The sequence below is a fragment of the Megalobrama amblycephala genome, linkage group LG8 (assembly GCF_018812025.1).
Source record: "Megalobrama amblycephala isolate DHTTF-2021 linkage group LG8, ASM1881202v1, whole genome shotgun sequence".
Lineage (NCBI taxonomy): Eukaryota > Metazoa > Chordata > Actinopteri > Cypriniformes > Xenocyprididae > Megalobrama > Megalobrama amblycephala.
The window spans coordinates 25,572,489-25,594,206 of NC_063051.1; the positions used below are offsets into that span (position 1 = coordinate 25,572,489).

The following is a 21,718-nucleotide window of genomic DNA, read 5'->3' on the forward strand; positions in this document are numbered from 1 at the left end:
ATATTTATAAAGCGACAAGAATACTTTTTTGCACCAAAAAAAACGAAATAAAGACTTTTCAAAAAATATTTATATGGGCTGATTTTAAAACACTGCTTCGGAGCTTTACGAATCGAATCAGTGAATCGGAGCACCAAAGTCACATGATTTCAGCAGTTTAGCCGTTTGATAGTAGATCCGAATCACTTTAAATCACTCGAAACAAAACATTCAGTGTTTTGAAATCAACCATCACTAAATATTGTTGAAAAGTCATTATTTCATTTTTTTGGTGCACAAAAAACTTTCTCGTCGCTTTATAATATTAAGATAGAAGCACTGAACTCACATGAACTGTTTCAAATATGTTTTTAGCAGCTTTATGGATCTTGAGAGTTTGAATGGTATTGCTGTCTATGGAGGCCTCACTGAGCCATTGGATTTCATCAACAGTATCTCAATTTGTGTTCCGAAGGTGAATGAAAGTCTTACAGGTGTAGACTTGAGGGTGAGTACGACATGAGGGTGAGTAATTAATTACATTATTTTCATTTTTGGGTGAACTAACCCTTTAATAATAGTCTACATCACAGGTGTTTGAAAAATATAAGCACATCTCTAAAAAGTGTCCATCTTTCTGTTCATTTTTTTTTATAATGAGAACAGTACCATTCGTTTTTAAATATTTCTATGTTCAACTTTTAGATTAATAATCCTAAACAAAAGTTTAGCTTTCCACGCTGCTTTCCACGCCATTTCGCAAGTTCTTGGCATTATCTTAATCAGTGTCATGACATGCATCTGTCTGGAAGAGGAAGAGGATTTTCATTTACTCTTCACTCCATATGCACTTCTATTCTAATTCTAATTGTAAGAGACCTGATGAAGTAATTGAATTACTTTTTATAAAATAAAAAATAAATAAAATAAATAAATAAAAAACAGTAAATCATAAGTTTAGGACAAAATGTTGTAGCAAATAAATTAACCTCAATTATCAAAATTTACAAAAATCATAAAGTTTACATCCATGAAATTAAAATAAATAAATTAGCCTAAATTAAAGGTGCAATATGTAATATTTTCTGTCCGCTAAAAGTCGTTTGAGGCCTATTTAAAACAAAGGTGTAGCTTGATGACGCCAAGTTTGAGCGTGGAGTCTTGGGACATGTGGTCTTCACCTCAATGGCCAGTGGAAAATAATTGGGATAGGACTCGGGTTGAAACCATGTTCATGGATGCGATTATTAACGTTACTGTATGAAGCAGAGCAGGGCCGAGTGTTGTGGGAGCTGAATGAGGCCGCTGGAGCGATTGCACAACACATGCCTCACGAGCAGCGGAACTTTTATTATGCCACAGTCGCCGGCGCCGCTTCCGCTATTCCAGTCATGAGTATGAGGTAACGCAGCTCTGTTTAACATATTAGATACATTTGAGTGTGTTGAAAATGTTATAACATTACTCTGAGCGTTCGCTTGGCGGCTGCTGTATGACATTTGTTGCACATTGCAGTAAGCTACATCGATTTTAGAATATCATATTAAATGCTGGATGGCTTGTGTTGATAAATGGCATGCAATTAATTTTAAAATGTATTAAATGATGAAGAAAATGCTGTGTTACTGTTACTAAAAATAAAGCTGCATCTGATTATGCTATGCTATGTTATATACTTGACAAAATAGTGTTTTGGTAAAGCAAATAGTGCATGATAAAGCATCGTACTCACAAAAAAAAAAAAAAAGACTAAATGTGTTGAGCTATATAACAATATTTAGTTTTCTGTCTATAAATATGTCAAAACAGTTGTTCCCTTGTCTATTAAAACATGAAATATATTAAAGCGTCATTGGTGTTTCCATGGTTTCTACAAATTAAATTGCAATTTTCTCACGATTTACAAATAGTTGCAAACATTTGGGATGTTGTAAGTATTCAAGTGAACAAAATATATAACACTGACCTAGTGGTTTTTGGATATTTTACTGCAAAATTCTTACATATTGCACCTTTAAATGTTTTTGATGACAAAAAGTATATACTGCTAATTTTTTATTCATTTCATATGACTTAAAATTTATTTTAAAAGTTTTTTTCTGAACATATATTCAAGAACACAGACACACACACACACACACACACACACACACACACACACACACACACACACACACACACACACACACACATGTTGGGTTTCCATGTTTCTAGGGGACATTCCATATTGTACAAACTATTTATTCTAATCTATCCCCTAACCCTACCCATCACAGAAAACTTTCTGCAGTTTTACTTTTCCAACAACCATCACCTGTTTTTCCTGATAGGGACCAAAAATGTCTCCACTAAGGAAAACTAAGGAAAATCATCCCGACTGTCATGTACAATTTCGCCATCTAGTGTTCGGTGACTGAACAAACGATAGCCTATTAATTTCTTATCTATTTTGTCTATCAGTGGCGAATATTTGAAGTTGACAGGAATCAGAATGAACTATTAATACATATTTAAAGCTTAAAAACCAATAAACATAGCCACTACTCTTCTGTTTTATTCTGTAGGCTATTTGTTTAATTTTAAATATTTTCTTTTGGTGTCATTTTTATTCAAGTCTCCATAGCCTGTTTGTTATATATTGTTATATATTATTATTATTATATATTGGGATTTTTTTAAAATAAAAAAGTTGCTTATATTTCAGCCCATAATTCCACATTAATTTCTCATGTCTGAAAATATACGCAAAAGCACAAATATATGCTGACCACAGGGAGCGCTTGTCGTCTTGTTCTTTCTTGACACCGCAGCGCCATCGTGCGTCAAGACGAGCAACTGCACCTCAGACTGGGATGGGCAGAGCAGCGCTTCTCCGCGCACAAGAGCAGACGGATGTCATTTATGGAATAAATATATTGGGATGTACTAGGTAAGTGTTGCGCTGTGTTTTATATACTAATCACATTTTTTATGAACATATCCGTTTTAAATTTTAAGAGCAAATATTTCGCTTTATGGAAAGGAGTAATTGGCTGCCATGAGCTCTAGAGGCGACAGATCTGGCCTATTACCGACTGGAGGTCTCTAACGGCGTCTGATACGTGATGAAAACAGTAGCACACTTATTTAAAAATATTTAGGCCTATGCATGCGTCGATTTGTATGCTACTTCTCCTCACGAGCGTCATATCTGCGCAACATTACGTATTTAATAACTATGTATTAAAATATGCGCTGGGTGTATATAGTGAGCGACTGTCTCTTAGAATAAACATCATATCTGTCATTACCGGTGCAGAACAAGGCCAATGCTTGAAGGCAGAGGCGGAGACTGATGCTCCGCACACGATGCTCTGCTTCTCAAGATGAGGATGCATGTATGCATATTAGCTGATTTCATCTAAATATTTCCGCTCAAAATCTAAAAACACACGCTGCAGTACATTCTTCATGATAATGAAAGTTCTTTTTATCGCATTATAGAAATGAGGCATTTTTTGCATTACAGAAATGAGAATGGAACTTATCCCATGACAGCAACGGGAACTGGCCAGATGGAACTGGCATGATGAACACGTATTGCTAATTGGTCTCATTTTTCTGATGCATCATGTTCTTGACAGGATCCCTTATAGTTTCTATACAGACCATATCACTTTCCACTGTCCCAGGACTGAAGAACTGGCCCCCTTTGGAATCATGAATTGGAATGTGAATTGAATTGACTTCATCCAACAGGAAGTAGAATTCAAATTCTGTTGCAAGTACAGATCCCATCCCCCAAAATTAAATGTTCCTCCACCCTGATTTACAAAAGTTAATAATTACATAGGCTATAATGAAATAATTATCTTATAGTTTTTTTTTTTTTTTAACAAACATTCAACATGGTATCAGTCAGATGGCAATACAATGGCATTAAATGATTACCATAGGCTACTTAGGGTACAATAAATAAATAACATGATGATGCCATATTATGTTTCATGTAGGCCTACTGTTAGTGTTTTGATACTAAAATGTCTTTATCTGCAGTATAAAGTATTTCACAAGCTGCAAAGATCTTCTTCATTACTGGAAACCGATATAGCTTTAGCAGTCTGTTTTTATTGATTGTAGGAAGCCTAAATATCCACTTAATCCATTGCTCTTTTGTTCTAAAAGTAGCCTGTCGTGTTTGAAACAGCAATCAGAAAGCGATTCAAATGATTCAGTGTTTGAGTAAACTGTCCAAATAATTCAATTCATCCAAATTTGCTCAACCGTTTGATCAATCCATGGAAAATAACCCATTCAAAATAGAGCTGGAAAGTCTGATTCCTTTCAAACCAGTTATTTCCCAGTCTATCAGTTATTTTTACATCATTATGTAATTCCGACATCTTGGTTGTTGTGTGCTCAAATATTAAAACCAGTTAACTGCTGCAATCAGATCTGATTTGCAAAGTGGTTTGAGCGGTTAATGGCAAAGAAGATATAGCAAAAACAGATATCATGGGTTTTAGTACCATATTATTTCCTTTCAAATTGGAGAGTCGGACACATTTGATTATACTGATTGAGTGGCTTGTGAATCATTGTTGACTCAAGGCACAAAATGTCAAAAGATTCAGTTCAATTTGATAAAATGGTTCAAATGATACACTGAAATGATCTAGATCAAAAGAACTCATTCATAAACAGGACATCACGAATCGGGCCTTTTGATTCTGAACAAACAAAACGCGATTGCTTAAAGGGTTAGTTCACCCAAAAATGACATTTCTGTCATTAAGTATTCACCTTCATGTCATCCCAAACCCTTAAGACCTTCGTTCATCTTCGGAACACAAATTAAGATATTTTTGATGAAATCCGATGGCTCAGTAAGGCCTGCATTGCCAGCAATAACACTTCCTTTTTCAATGCCCAGAAAGCTACTAAAAACATATTTAAAGCAGTTCATGTGACTACAGTGGTTCAACCTAATATTATAAAGCGACTAGAATACAGGTGCTGGTCATATAATTAGAATATCATCAAAAAGTTGATTTATTTCACCAATTCCATTCAAAAAGTGAAACTTGTATATTATATTCATTCATTACACACAGCCTGATATATTTCAAATGTTTATTTCTTTAGGTTAATTTTGATGATTATAACTGACAACTAAGGAAAATCCCAAATTCAGTATCTCAGAAAATTAGAATATTACTTAAGACCAATACAAAGAAAGGATTTTTAGAAATCTTGGCCAACTGAAAAGTATGAACATGAAAAGTATGAGCATATACAGCACTCAATACTTAGTTGGGGCTCCTTTTGCCTGAATTACTTGTGGCTTGGCATGGAGTCAATCAGTCTGTGGCACTGCTCAGGTGTTATGAGAGCCCAGGTTGCTCTGATAGTGGTCTTCAGCTCTTCTGCATTGTTGGGTCTGGCATATCACATCTTCCTCTTCACAATACCCCATAGATTTTCTATGGGGTTAAGGTCAGGCGAGTTTGCTGGCCAATTAAGAACAGGGATACCATGGTCTTTAAACCAGGTACTGGTAGCTTTGGCACTGTGTGCAGGTGCCAAGTCCTGTTGGAAAATGAAATCTGCTTCTCCATAAAGTTGGTCAACAGCAGGAAGCATGAAGTGCTCTAAAACTTCCTGGTATACGGCTGTGTTGACCTTGGACCTCAGAAAACACAGTGGACCAACATCAGCAGATGACATGGCACCCCTAACCATCACTGACTGTGGAAACTTTACACTGGACCTCAAGCAACGTGGATTGTGTGCCTTTCCTCTCTTCCTCCAGACTCTGGGACCCTGATTTCCAAAGGAAATGCAAAATTTACTTTCATCAGAGAACATAACTTTGGACCACTCAGCAGCAGTCCAGTCCTTTTTGTCTTTAGACGCTTCTGACGCTGTCTGTTGTTCAAGAGTGGCTTGACACAAGGAATGTGACAGCTGAAACCCATGTCTTGCATACGTCTGTGCGTAGTGGTTCTTGAAGCACTGACTCCAGCTGCAGTCCACTCTTTGTGAATCTCCCCCACATTTTTGAATGGGTTTTGTTTCACAATCCTCTCCAGGGTGCGGTTATCCCTATTGCTTGTACACTTTTTTCTACCACATCTTTTCCTTCCCTTCGCCTCTCTATTAATGTGCTTGGACACAGAGCTCTATGAACAGCCAACCTCTTTTGCAATGACCTTTTATGTCTTGCCCTCCTTGTGCAAGGTGTCAATGGTCGTCTTTTGGACAACTGTCAAGTCAGCAGTTTTCCCCATGATTGTGTAGCCTACAGAACTAGACTGAGAGACCATTTAAAGGCCTTTGCAGGTGTTTTGAGTTAATTAGCTGATTAGAGTGTGGCACCAGGTGTCTTCAATATTGAACCATTTCACAATATTCTCATTTTCTGAGATACTGAATTTGGGATTTTCCTTAGTTGTCAGTTATAATCATCAAAATGAAAAGAAATAAACATTTGAAATATATCAGTCTGTGTGTAATGAATGAATTTAATATACAAGTTTCACTTTTTGAATGGAATTAGTGAAATAAATCAACTTTTTGATATTCTAATTATATGACCAGCACCTGTACTTTTTGTGCACCAAAAATAACAAAATAGCAAATTTATTCCACAATATCTAGTGATGCACGATTTCAAAACACTGCTTCATGAAGCGTTGAATCTTAATGAATCATTTGTTTCGAATCAGTGGTTCAGAGCGTTTATCAAACTGCCAGAGTCACGCGAACTATTGAAGTTTCAAAACACTTTGTCAGGCTTTTGGAAGGAGCGAGGACTCAATATGCAGGGAAGAGGGCTTTTATTAATAATAAAATGAAACAAAACAACAAAAACTACCCCGAGGGGGAAAACAGACTAGACAAAAAAAACTTGACTTGGACTTGACTTAACTGACTTGACTTGGAGGAAAAACATGAGGGAATAAACGATGACGAACCAGCACAGGACTGCAAACACAATGAGAATAAATAGGAGAGCAAACAAGGCAGGTAACAAGGGAGGACAGGTGGGGCAAATCAACCAATAATCAGGTAACAAGATGGGCGGGGTCAAGACAATAGACATGAGAGCACATGGCACAAAGAAACACATGACAAGCCATGTGCTCACACCAAACAAAACAAAGACACAAGCACATGGCCAATGAAGACAAATCACAAGCCATGTGCTTACACAAGACGAGACACGAACACGTGACTATGAAAACTCATAAGCCACGTGTTCACACAAAACAAGACAACATGAGAGCACGCAGCCCGTGAAACACAGACTGCGTGCTACACAACACAAGACAAAAACACAACATGAAAGCACGCGGCAGGTGGAAATAACTGCGTGCTACACAAAACATGAGACGAGTGCACGGCAAGTGAAAGTACACACAAACCGTGCGCTCACAATAAAGACAGGACTGGGAGCGCGAGTGTCCGAATCCCGACACGAACCGAAACCAAACTAGACACGAGTGCCGGGATCCGAACGCCACGCTCCCAACATGAAACAAGGCACGCAGACAAGAGAGCGCACAGCCCCGAGAACACTCGAGACTGTACGCTCACACAAAAACACAACAAGAACGGGAGTGTCAGAGCTCTGTCACAAAACCAAGAAATAAACTAGACCGAAGTGACAGAACCCTGACACACTTATGACATAACGAAGCCTCGTTTACTGAAATCATGGGATTTTGGCGCTCTGAACCACTGATTCGAAACAAAAGATTTGTAAAGCTTCAAAGCTTCATGAATCAGTGTTTTGAAATCGCCCATCACTAGATATTGTGGAATAAAGTCACTATTTTTTTATTTTTGGCACATAAAAAGTATTCTCTTCGCTTTATAATATTAAGGTTGAACCACTGTAGTCACATGAACTGTTTTAAATATGTTTTTAGTAGCTTTATGGGCATTGAAAAAGGGAGTGTTATTGCTGGCGATGCAGGCCTTACTGAGCCAATGGATTTTATCAAAAATATCTTAATTTATGCTCCGAAGATGAATGAAGGTCATACGGGTGTGGAACGACACGAGGGTGAGTAATTAATGACATAATTATCATTTTTGGGTGAACTAACTCTTTAAATTGACAAAATGCTTCGTAATTTTTTATTTTTATTATTATTTTTACTTTTTTGTTTTTAATACTATCAAAAGTAGTGCCATAATGTTTGTTTAATTTCTTGTATAAAAAGTTCACAATTTGTCTTAGCTTTAGCCCATTTCTTCACATTAATGTGATATTTTCCAAGTAAAATAAAAAGTTGTATGAAAAACTTTTGAAATCAATGGTATATATATATATATATATATATATATATATATATATATATATATATATATATATATATATATATATATAAAGAGAGAGAGAGAGAGAGACTTGACTGTTTTTTGTTGGTATAGGTCAGCATAGCTTATTTTAGTTTAGTTTAAAGTCTTAAAGAAGAGACTCTGATTTCACCCTTTTTAGAAGAGAAAGAGTTTAAGTTGTTAGAGAAGTCAGCTGCTTGTCTGGTGCTTAGCAATAAATTATCCAATTTCATTAGGAATGGAGGAATTTGCTTCCACCGGGTATATTTAGCCTCATGGGCTGCACTTTAAATAATACAAACCTATATTATGGAAAGTATTGCTCAAGCTGTATAGCTCCATTGTCATATTGTGAGACTAGGCTCTATCAACATACTGTATATATTTGTTTGTTGATAGTGAATAATGTTTGTCAATCAGTATACAGTAGATACATTACTTTATTTCCTCCATATTCACATAATACAAGTTGAGTTGAGCTTATCTAATTCATTTACCAGTCACTGCTGGTAATAGCTCTTCTCTGACCTTTCAACAGAATGTCCTAGAGAGAGCTCAGGAGGAAAAGAGGAGGCCTGGTTAAGTCAAGATGAGTTTGACATCCTGGTTCTTAGTGAGCGGTGGGGGAATAAGACACCGCCTTCCCCGGGAAATGATCTTCGTGGGACGGGATGACTGTGAGCTTATGCTACAGGTAACTCGATCACTGTTACTCATACACAAGCAGGAGAACGCCATTGTCCCTTCAAGTGTACAGTCCGCTCTCCCTGGATCCATAACTGTGCATATTGTAGGCCTATATAGTACTTTACACAACTTTGTTTCATTTAGTGTGTTGTGTTAAGAGCTTTTAGATATGTAAGATTATCTAACATTAAAATTAACATACCATGAAAGCAGACAAACTAATTAAATATCTGTCGTCATGCTCGCCCCATTCAACCTTGTTAACAAAATATTTTTTCTTTAATTTATGGGAAAGTTGGTGCCAAATGAGCCTAGTGATTGCTTGTATTTTTATTGTATCCTGTATTTTAGATGTATTATTTATTTTTGACAATCTTTATTGCTAGAATGTAAAAAAAAGCTAATTTTGAAGTATATTTCATAATTTTAGTAACTCCTTTTAATCACCATATACTGCATTTAAGAGTTTCTGGCCATATTTTGTACTCTATTTGTGTGAAGTGCGATGCAGAATATTTCAAAGAATTCAAAGATAATTTCCTCCAGCCCACCTTCACTTAGAACCAAGCATCCACTAATCTATAGCATATTCTTTATTCCCATAATCCATTCACTTCTCTTTATATTCCAGTCTCGTAGTGTTGACAAACAGCACGCTGTCATCAATTACGAAGTAGCTACAGATGAACATAAAGTTAAAGACCTGGGCAGCCTGAATGGGGTGAGGAATGTGCCTGTTTGTAATAGATATTAATTTTGTCTTCACTGATATGATGAAAAGCATATGGTGACAGCTAACCTCCTTTTCTCTCCTGTAGACCTTTGTCAATGATGTTCGTATACAGGAACAGCAATATATTACTTTGAAAATGGGTGACAAGCTACGGTTTGGCTATGATATCCTTTTAGCACAAAATAAATTTCAATTTGATGGTTTGGTTTGATTTGTTCCACTGTAGTTAGTTTGTACAATCACAATTTAACAAATTGTCTACATTTAAAATTCTAAGTATATACTATGTAATTACAATTGGTCCAAGTATGCTATGCATTTACATTTCTATATATATTGTTTTCTCCTTAACCCATCTTACATACCAACCTATTTACCGTAGTACGTGGAGAGTTACATGTTCCAGAGGAAGCGCTGAAGGTAATACAAATGCTGTAATACACAATCATTCAAAGATTTGTTTTATGAAAGAAATCAATACTTTTATTCAGCAAGGATGCATTATATTGATCAAATGTGACAGTAAAGACATTTATAATGTTACGTAGATTTCTATTTCAGATAAATGCTTCTGAATGTCCTATTATCAAATCAAATATCAATCAGATTTACAGCACAACATATCTAGTATTGTGTCATGACTTTCTTACATTCACCTTTATTGACAGCATGAAAAGTTCACCAGTCAGCTTCAGCTAAACAAGAAGCCTTCACCATCAGGGGAAACCACTGAAAGTCCAGAGGTCAAAGGGGCAGAGGGAGGAAAAGATGCTGAGGTTAGACCTTCAGAATCAGCATCAAAGACAGAAGAGAAAATGTCAGGTGAGTAGAAGATGGGTGGTTTGTGAGTTTACAAGAGTTACATTTAGCTTACCAAACTCAAAGTATCTCAAACTTTCAGCAGGAGACATAGCTGTGCTCCACAGAGGAACCCCTCTTTATGGACAGCCATCTTGGTGGGGTGACGGGGACGCAGATGATGAAAATTCTGCAACGCACGATGCAAAGGCCTCTGAGCAAAAACAAGTTAGATGTGAAACAGGTACGATTGTTGTCATTGTTGTCGTGTTCAATTAACTGACTTCATGAATGCCACCCGCTCATGTTATGTGTTCATGCAGGCCATAAAGACACTGCAGCAAAGCAGGAGATGGGGCCAGTAGTCACAACACAGAATTTGGGGACCCAGGAACCAAGCTACTTTGAGATCCCCTGTAAGGAGACTCCTTTAGTCGGAGGTGACACAGGAGAAAGCATCCCTACCAGCAGCTTAGAGGCAGTTGCGTCAGCTTCCACAATCCCTGCGTCGGAGGGTGGAGCACATGGACATGCCTCCTTCACTATTGAGTTTGACACAGTGGCTTCAGGGAAGGGCAAAGAGCGAGCCTCAAAGGGTACCCAAGATCATCGACAGCGGCCGAAAAGAGGGGCAGGAGAGGAACTGAGTGCCTTGCAGGCTGCTATGGTGGCAGCGGAGGTAAAGGTGGCGGACTGGCTGGCACAGAATGAGCTGCCACTGGCCCGCTCTGAATCTGTTGCTGAGGATGATGGAGACAGCGTGAAGAGTGATGTGCCAGTTCAGCTGAGGAGCCTAAGAGGTAAGGTGAAGAAAGTTACTGATGGCTCTATTTGTGTAATGGTGCTCAAAGAGACACATATAAGGGTCAAAGATATATGAATGTCCATGCAAAATATCAGTATTCAGAAAGATAATATTTGTATTCATGCAGATATGTTAAAGGGGACATATCATGAAAATCTGACTTTTTCCATGTTTAAGTGCTATAATCGGGTCCCTGGTGCATTTATCAACTCAGAAAACGTTAAAAAGGACAACCCAGTAACTTTGTTTTGGCAAGCCTTTCTCTGCAATCATGTGAAAAAACAAACTGCTCAGATTTTGCTCCCCTAGTGACGTAGGAAGGGGATCTTATTATAATATTACCGCCCCTTAATCTGCACGTTTCCACCCACAGCTCTGTCATTTTGTTTTCGCAAGTGAAAACGGTGTACCAGTTCTAAGGCCATGGCAAAAGTTCAAGCAAAGCATGCTAACTGTTCTGCTGTTGGCTGCACAGACACAGACACTTTTTAGAGTCTCGTTAGATTGGATAGCCTGCAACTTGACCCTGGCAAGCTCGATTGCAAAAAAAGAAGCGTTTCTGTCCAAGGGATATTTTGGAAAAAATATTAGACCATTCACAGCATTTGATAGCAATCATAAACATTAGCCTGGTGTATATGGCTCTGTTTGGCAAACAGGTACATTATGTATAGTGGGCATCCATACAGGTTTTGCACAAAGGATTAACATGATGGCACATGCTAGTCGAGGAGTTGAATCAACTCCACAGCAACTACATAAATTTATCCACTTAACCATTCAGAAATGTCCAGTTGCATTCTAAAAGTTGTAACTTCTTCGTGAGTCTCGCCATCAGTGTCCGACTCCGATTTGAACAATGTAAGACTGAATACCTTTACTGACAATCATCATTTTGGCTGCGTGGGATTCTCCAGCTTTGTTGTTGTTGAGCAACCGAAGCGCGAGCTGTTAAAGCTCCGCCTTCTTTTGAAATTTCATGTGGTGTAACAATCAAGTAAAAAGTGAAATTTTTTAAGTAAAATCTTTTGAATACATGTACTCACCTTATTATTTTTAAAATAAATTTTTCAAGGTAAATTGTTTTTTTGTTGTTGTTGTTTTACAGATATGACAAATTACTTTTTGCAACCTGAACTAACCTTGTCTTGTCATGAAGTCATATAATCTGATACTTTAAGAGACTTACCGACCTTAACACACAGTCATGAGGGTCTGGAGGGGTCTTCTGTACAGTAGTAAGTGGTCTAGGGGGTTGCAAAGAGGTAGCATGGGGTTTCGTGTGATTTTTTTTATTTTTCAACATGTGTATAAAATACTCGCACCACATAAGAACTGTTGGTCTAGGAGTTTGGTAAAAAAAAAAAAAAAAACATTTAAATAAATAGATGCAGACAAAAAATTGAGTGGCAATTCTTTGACCCATAAATGACGAAATGCCTTCTGGTTGCCATTGGCTGCAGTCACAAGCGATTGGTCATGTGTTTTGCTCCATACTTCTTTATGTTTCGCCCCTTCTTTTTCAGGCAGTAAACATGAAGATGGCACACAGAGTGACTCAGAGAATGCACTGGGAGAGCAGCTCAGTAACCGGAGGGCATTCCTGCAGGAGCGTTATAGAGGAAGGCAGGGTGTGCAGAAGACAGAAGGCCTTTTCTGTGGGAGGGAAGATCTCTTCCAGCACAAACCATCATCTGTAGCTAAAAAGATGGAACCAGTAGGAGGTGAAGTTGGCAAAAGAACTAACCGTTCTTCCCCACAGAAAACCAACGTGCCCAGAGAGCAAAGCACTGGGTCTCAAGAGACTCCAAGTAGGGGACATATAGATGACCAAAGCGACAGAGGGACCTACACCATTGAACTGGAAAATGGCAATGCTGAGGAGGAAGAGGCCAGGCGTATGATTGATAAGGTAGACCTGCAGAAGCATAGAAGTTATGTTTTCTTGTATGGTTGAAGATGTCAAAACCAATAGACTTGGAGTCCTTTTTAAAATCGCAACAGGTCTCAGATACTGATACGCAATGATGGTGCAGAATGTGTTACGTTTTAGGTTTTTGGGGTGGAGGACAACCAAGCCCTGACTAAACTGCGTTTTCCAAAACACCAGAAAGATAGAGGAACTATCTGTCCAAGATCTGGATCCATGGAAAACAGACAAACTGGTTATGTGGGTGCAGAGGTATATCAATAATATTTGCCACACTTTTTTGAAGACATTTTAGTATCCTTGAAGATATTCAGTAAAGAACATTGATATCAGTTTCAAAAGAAACTATATAGATTTCTTGGAACCACAAAGTTCCTTTTCTAATTTTTCCTAATCATTTATTTTTCAAATAAGTAAAACACCTAAATTTACTGTCCATTTTCCTCTTTAAAAGGTGCTACCAGATGACTTGGTTGTAGTAGGTGGTCCAAGGTGGGTCTCACAGTGGGCTAGCCTAGCTGCAAGTCATATACGGACCGATCCTGAGGGATCTGGGGCTGAACCCACCATGTTTTCCACAGATGAAAAAGGTTCAAGGCTGTCAAACATATATATATATATAAAAAACTTTTTTGTAAAACGTTTTGTATTACGATTCAATTTTGACAGATTTTCTTTTTGTTTCAACAGCTGATATCAATGCGTCTGAACGTAAGAGAAGAACCCTCCCGCACCTCCCTTCTGAAGACTCTGCTATGGATCCACTGGCTCCTGAGGGCACACAGTGCCAATTCAGACGACCAGTCCCTTCATCAGAGAAACAAGATCTAGAACTTCAGGAGAAAGTAGATAAGCTCAATAGAATCTCTAAAACTGGACAAAGAGTTTCAGGAATGGCCACAGCTGTCATGGATGTAGATCGGTCCAAAGTGAACAAGCCAACTCCACCCAGAATCCAGAATAAAGTTGGGCAACAGGGAACTCATGCTAGACAAATCGAGAAGAAACAAGAAGATGGGAGACGAAAGAAGAGTGATGAGGACCGAGAGAAGACAGGGAAGCCGTTACTGAGGCAAGAGAGCTTTACAGTGGAACGGCCAAGTGCTAATGTTCCCCTAGAGCTTATACCTTGCATCGATGGGCCGGGTGCCTCAACCCAGCACAAGGAAATGGCTGTCATCAATGAGGGCATTGATGCTGCCACCATGCTAAAAGACTCAGAGGCTGTGGCTGCTTTTCTGGAAACCACTTTATCAGACCTTGCAGATCCACCGAGCTACTCCCTGGAGGGGTCTGTCTCACCTGAATCTGACATTGATACAACAAGCACAGTCAGCCAGGCTGGGGGAGAAGGAGGGCGTAAAACAGCCCAAAGGAAACGTTCAGCTGGAGGTCCAGGCCGTGAAACAGCCACTAAGAACACCAGCGGCATAGAAAGGAAAGGCAAAACTCAGCCCTCTGGCTCAGCTGGCTCCAGGGCTTGGACATCTCTCGATCTGACAGATGATGACTTAAGCTCTTCACTTGCCCAGGACGCTACTTTGGTAAAACGACCTCAGGGCCGGGGTCAAAATATCAGCTCTAAGACAGAGCTGACAAGTGGCAAGACCAAAGGAGCAAAGACGACTGTAGCTCCTGCACCAGCCACCTCTAAACCATCAACCCTTCCCCGGCCCAGACCCACACGATCTTCCCTTCTTCGCCGTGCACGACTGGGTGAAGCTTCTGACACAGACCTCGCTGATGTCGATCGTATGTCTGTTGCTTCAGAGGCCTCTACCGCCAGTTCTGCATCGAGACCTTCGGCTGGACGCAGGACCCTCTCTCGGATTGAAGCACTTGCTCAGCCACGAAGGCCAAGAGTGTGCTCTCCTTCAGCTCGAAGTGACTCGGAAGCTACATCAGGCAAGATCAGGGGCTTTGCCCCACGCCCTGCCCCAGAGAGTGCTCTACGACTCGGTCTCCGCTCTACAGCAGCCTCATCCTCTGTGGTCGTCCCCAGAGCGAGAGCTAACAGCGCTTCCAAACTGCCTGATAAGTGTCCTGGTGCTCCCAATGTTCAAAATACACCTGCAGGTCAGACCTTTGGGGAAAATATACTAGAATGGATAATTGGCCAAAATTGTTCCAACTAAAACACTCTTCTTCTGTTATATGTCTTCCTTATAGCTGGTGGAAGGTGGCGCCGGGTACCTATCGAATATGCTTCTACCTCAGAGGATGAGTATGGCTCCAACCGTCACTCCACTCAGCACGGTCGTCTGCGTCCAATGGCTCCACGGGTAACCCAGCTAGGGGGTTCAGCCCCTGCAACACCCAGCCCTGGAGGCATCCCCATGCTACGACACCAGTCTAGCAGAGAGCAGGATGATTACATGAGAGACTGGACTGCCCACAGTGAGGAGATTGCCAGGTAATAAATAGCGGCCTGTGTTGGGCAAGCTACTCAAAGGTTTAATGAAGCTACACAAATTTGCTAAGCTAAGGTGAAACTAGCTTTTAAAGCTAGTTACTACACAAGCATAGAAAAAGTAGTGTGCTACATTGAAGCAACATTATAATATTTAAAAATGTGATTTGTTCAATTGACTGTTAAAAACACATCCCCAAAAGAGGTATAAAATATTATATTGGCATTTGTTGTTCATGGCTGTTTGTTGAGGTAATAATTAATAATAATGTGTAATAATTACATCACATCCTACTATCAGGCCAAAACACTTTAATAGACACAAAGCATAAAATTCTATTTTAAAGAGTATTTATAGGATGTCTGTGTGTATTGTATTCACACAAGTCACATTAAGAAATTTACAATACTGTTCAAAAGTTTTGGGTAGGTACGATTTTTTAAAATGTTTAAATGAAAGAATGCTTATGCTCACCAAGGCTGCCTTTATTTGGTCAGTAATACAGTAAAACAGAAGTACTGTGAATATAAAATATTATACAATACATTGTTTTCTGTTTGAATTTACTTTAAAATGTATATTTTGCGATGGCAAAGCTGAATTTTCAGCATCATTACTCCAGTCTTTAGTGTCGCATGATTCTTCAGAAATCATATTAATATGCTGATTTGGTGCTCAAATAAGATTTCTTATTATTAACAATAATGAAAATGGTTGTGCTGCTTAATATTTTTGTGTTAACAGCGAGTGATCCATTTTTTGATGAATAAAAATTTCTAAAGAACCGCATTTATTTGAAATAGATATCGTTTTTAACATTTTAAATGTTTTTACTGTCACTTTTTTGATCAATGTTATGCATCCTTGCTATTAATTTCAAAAAGATATTACTGCACATTAGTGTATGTTGGAAAAACTCAAATCAAACACAAACTAATAACTGTTGTCAGACCTATATCCTTGTGGCCAGCGCTGCGACATGTGGTATAGCAGCATTGCAGGTCCTTTTTTCGATCCTGTTCTCTCGATTGCTACTGCCCACTGCTTACGCCTTAAAACGTCTCATCAGCTACCTTTGTATGATAAATAAAATGTACTTTTACTCATAATACAAATAATTGTTGACCTAGTAAATGGTTGACTTATACTTCATCATACTTTGCATTCCTTTGTTCCAGAATCAGTCAAGACCTGGCTAAGGATCTGGCCATGTTAGCACGTGAGATTCATGACGTTGCCGGAGAGATTGACTCTGTTAGTCCTTCCTCTGCTCCCTCAGCTTCAGTGAGAAGACAACTACATCATTACCAGAACCATGGGCATCTTTTATATTTATATGGATCATTTAATTCTTTGGTGCCTGCAGAGATGAATATCAATACATCTCGACAAGTCTGTTAAGGACTTTGGTTTTGCATACTGTGCATTGTTAACAAAATTAATTCAGTATTTAATTAAATGCGTACTGGCATATTGATTGTTTAAGAGATTATGGTTCAAAACATTTTTAAACACTGCATTTTTAGATATATATTGGAAGATTTTTAATATAGAAAATAACAATACTGCTGCATTGTGTAATCAGTGATGTAAGCACTTATCTTTCTACTTCTCTCAGGTTGAGGATCGTGTGTTTGAGGATGTTCTAGGCAGTGCTCCAGAGATCAGTGGCAGAGGTGTGGAACTAAGACCTCGCGGTGCAATCAGCAGTCAAGATTCTCGCGCCATCCGCCGTAGGACCTGGAGCAGAGATGAGGTGAATCTGCTGAATCTCAAAAATCTTACAGCCTGAACTCTGTTAGTCAGCGTATAAACATACATACATACTACATATTACTAGAAGTTCCGATTTAGACGGTGCTGGAGTTTTTTTTTTTTTGTCATAACAGAAAGCAGGATCTTGACACGTGTCTCTGAATCCATCTTATTTCTTACAGTGACAGCTTATGCTTATTCTGCATTCACAGGGTGTGCTGGACAGTTTGCTGTTGGCATCAGTCTCTCAGCTCTCAGCAAAAATCAAACAGGCCATGGAGAAAACAGCCAACAAAATCAGGTACACTGCTACTAAAAAAAAAAGTACATAGCTTTAATTTTTAATAAAGCCTGTGATTTTAACGTTAATTTAGTAACATTAATCATTCAAATTAGTTATTGTGTAAAGAATGTATTCAAAATTTTTAAACTATTTTTATTTAATTCTTTACATTTTATGTCATGTTTGTTAAAATTGTCTTCACAGAATATTTGTTATGAGAATGATCCTTGTGCACCTCTGACCATGATTTGATAGCCTTGAATTATTAAAAATTATTAAAACATGCAGTTTTAGTTCTGAACGGTCTTTTGGAAGGCCACATTTTGAATTATTACTGTTCATACAGGATTTTATTCAAAGACAAGGACCGAAAGTGGGAAGAGATTGAAAGCAGACTGCAGGCAGAGAATGAGGTGCCTCTCCTCAAGACCTCTAATCAGGTGAGAGGGGAGTATTTTTTGATCAGAACACACTGATCATCAATCTCAGGATTATATTATATTATATTATATTATATTATATTATATTATATTATATTATATTATATTATATTATATTATATATATATTATATTATATTATATTATATTATATTATATTATATTATATTATATATATATTATATTATATTATATTATATTATATTATATTATATAGGGTAGAGTGGGGGAAAACGCCCCCTTGGGGTAAAATGCTCCCTTACTGTTTTTTCCCAAAATAACCAGTAGATATATTTTTGTTGTTGCTATGGACTAAGTTAACAAGAGTGATGTAGAAGTATTCACTTTGAAGCTTACATTGGTGACATAACTGAGAGAAAATGGTTTTCATAGAAAATTATCTAATTTTCAGCAGTAAGAAAAATAGTGTTTAAAGCTTGTTGTTTTGTAGAACATAACATGATATAAGAGTAGTAAGGCCTGTAGTTAGGGAGTACATGGTATGTATGGAAAATATAATTATATTTTCAGAATGACAATTTTTTTCAAACTTCCAGCCACTTGGGGTAAAACGCCCCCAGGGGGCATCACTTCCCACTATCATAAATTCTGAACATCACATCCTTTGTTTTTCCATCAAATGTAATCTCACTAGGTAGTTGAATAAAAATATTTGGACTTTATATTTAAAAATTACCTCAAGTTAGCATCATCTAGCTATTTAGCTAGCCAGTTAGCATCAGCTAACAATGTTTTTAAAATAGGCTGATTTTCAGCATGGTTCTTTAATAAATATTCTTATTAATCTACTGTTATTTTTTAATTTTAAGCTAAAACTGTTTGTACTCTGATTTTGCTGTAAATGTATAAAGCAAATTGCTTTGTCAGAGTGGGGACATTTTTTGTTTTTTAACGGGGATTATTCATCCAATGATGCTGAAGTTGTCGTGATGTTTTGGTAGATTTCAGAGTTCATACATCACAGGCACCTCAGCTGAAGATCTCTCAGTTTAATTGGACTGAGTTTTTGACTCATGGTTTGTCACCGCTCAGATTAGGCCCGAGGCGTACCAACTCTGCTCAATGACAGGGCAGTAAATCTAACTCTGTAATGCAGGCTGACCTAAACTGAACTCTTAGAACTTCTGAAATGAAGAAGCTGTTGAGCAGTGGAGGAGCACAAACGACCGAGCGCTGACAGAAAATAAACTGCTATAATATTTACATAATGTGTTTACCCACAACCATATCAGTGTTACGAATCTGAAATTTCAGCTTCATTATTTTAAAAAAGTCATTGCAGTTTACTCAAAGCATCAGAATTCTCTGTTCAGTTTGCTGTAAAGTTTTGATTATATCTAAGATCTGGCAGCTTATGAGGGTTTTCTATTTAGTCTTTTTTATTTTTTCATCCTCAGGAGATTTCTTCCATACTCCAGAATCTGAAAAGAGTGGAACGACAGTTGCTAGGTAAGCAGTACTGAGGTGTTCTTGTACATACTTTTAATGTCTGCCTTGCAATATCCTCCTGAGACCCACAAAACGTTTTTGGTATTTAGTGTTTTTTTTTCTGTCATTATATTGTGTGTACATACAGGCCTACACTCAAAAAAATAACTCTTTGAACGAACATAAAAAAATCATGGAAAGGATTTCCACATGATTAAGTTGCTTTATTTCAGCATTACGCAATTCTGTTATTCCAATTTAATGTACTTACATTGGGTCAACTTAATTTATTAAGGTTGATTCAACTTATTTACTATGGTTGGGCACAGCTTAATTTAATAGCGTCAGCCCAACTAATTTGCAATGTTTTGGAAAATACATAAAAAGCAATAAATAAAAAATAAATTGTTTTCATATACATTGATTTTTACAATTAATTCTTCTTGTTTAATTTTGTGATTTATATAACTTTTGTGATGTTCTGTGTTAGAAATCTAGATGTGATACTGGATTCATCCTAAATTGCCTTAACCAAAAACATTGTAAAGCTTAAATTGGTCAGAAGTCCATGGCAATGGTTTTACAATCAACATAGGCTTACAATGCTTTTGGGAAATGCAACCCAGAGCACTATCACAGTGATTACTGTCTCATTAAAATAATTTGAAAGTTTGTTAGCAGGTCCTCAACCCAAACACAAGTGCAACAATTCACCACAATGGTAACCCTAAAACTATTAATTAACAGAAACTTTTAAATACCAAAATAATAGAACAGTAAACATTAAAAAGTCTTTCCATTTTCTCATCTTCCTAAAAACTGCTTAAAATAACACTTTATTTCAACATTTACACTCCTAATTCAGCCCCTTTGCAAAGCATGATGGGTTTACTTGATTTAAACATGTTATTCCAATACGAAAACATCAAGTTAAGTCAAAGAGTAATCGTTTCAAGTCAATTTAACATGAATCAATCACATTTAAACCAGAAACCTGATACAATGGTGTTGAATCAAAATAAATTGTTTAAATAAACTGAACAGCATCAAAAAATCTTTTTTTTTTTTTTGAGTGTATAGTATGTAACTTTGTATACTAGTATGGTGTGAAAATGTGTATTTGTTAATTTATTAAAATGTCATTTTTATTTTTAGACTGTTTACTTAGAAGTCTGGTAGTGTGTGATCCTCAGTTCTTTTTTTAATGTACGATGCCCAGTTTTTCTCTGTAATCATTTACAAAGTCTGCAAGATGCCTAGTGTTTTAAAATCTGTTCAGATTTTATGCAGTCATGCAGTTTATTCCAGCCTTTAGAGCAGCTTTATTAGGCATCATTACCAAACCACTACGTTTTTGACCATTTTAAAACATTTTATAGTGTTGTTTTGTTTCATTTTATACACTAGCATTCAAAAGTTTTGGGTGGTACGATTATTCAATGTGTCATATGTTAACTGACTGAATGATTTATTGTCCTTAGTTGCATTGGTGAAAGACTATATAACAGAATAACTCAATAAATGTATTTTTCTCGAACTTTAAATCACTAGTAATTGATATCATGGTGGACCCTGATGGTACGTTGGATGCTCTGAGCAGTCTGGGTCTGACCAGTCCACTTATGGCTGAGAACAGAGTTAGTCCTGGCTCACAAGATCCACCTGGCAACCAGGCTGCGGAAATATCAGCCAGTTCGACCGCACTGCCCTCTGCCTATTCAGAGGTTGCAGAACGAGATCTCGGCCTGCAGGAGAGGAGCAAAGAGCAGAACATTGCCAAACAAAACTGAATTACTCTGAACGGTTTACACAGAGATCCTGCGCTGGTTTTCAAAGGCCAGGTCATCAGGACTTTTATGTGAATAATGTGAGGTATGCTGTAAAACTTCCTATATGGCATTGCATTTAAAAGTTTGCTTCATGAATTCTATATATCCATGGACGTATTTTCAAAAATTAAAGAAAATATTTTGAAATATCAATCAACTGTAACACCCTGTAGTTAGTGTACACAAGCATTAAAGTTGCCCCTATTATGCTTTTTCAAAAGTTCCTAATTTTGTTTTGGAGGTCTCCTACTGTAATTTTACATGCATCCAAGGTCAAAAAACACTTTCATTT

General features: G+C 37.6%; 1 protein-coding gene across 3 annotated transcripts; it reads left to right on the top strand.

The window, feature by feature from the left end:
- The first annotated feature begins 2,802 nt into the window (after positions 1-2,802).
- cep170ab (centrosomal protein 170Ab) lies at positions 2,803-21,579 on the top strand. Of its 3 annotated transcripts, none has more exons than XM_048200250.1 (19): positions 2,803-2,908; positions 8,846-9,001; positions 9,626-9,715; positions 9,813-9,891; positions 10,089-10,147; positions 10,396-10,549; positions 10,629-10,769; positions 10,849-11,325; positions 12,857-13,242; positions 13,384-13,512; positions 13,715-13,850; positions 13,951-15,336; positions 15,430-15,673; positions 16,850-16,955; positions 17,290-17,427; positions 17,639-17,727; positions 18,056-18,149; positions 19,567-19,618; positions 21,149-21,579. In XM_048200250.1, exons 2-19 carry the CDS (start codon positions 8,897-8,899, stop codon positions 21,385-21,387), a joined length of 4,104 nt encoding a protein of 1,367 aa, XP_048056207.1. In that variant the 5' UTR covers positions 2,803-2,908; positions 8,846-8,896; the 3' UTR covers positions 21,388-21,579. The 3 variants fall into 3 exon arrangements, with proteins under 3 accessions (XP_048056207.1, XP_048056209.1, XP_048056208.1); XM_048200252.1 differs by having other exon boundaries at positions 16,850-16,925; XM_048200251.1 differs by having other exon boundaries at positions 10,632-10,769.
- Positions 21,580-21,718: the final 139 nt, after the last annotated feature.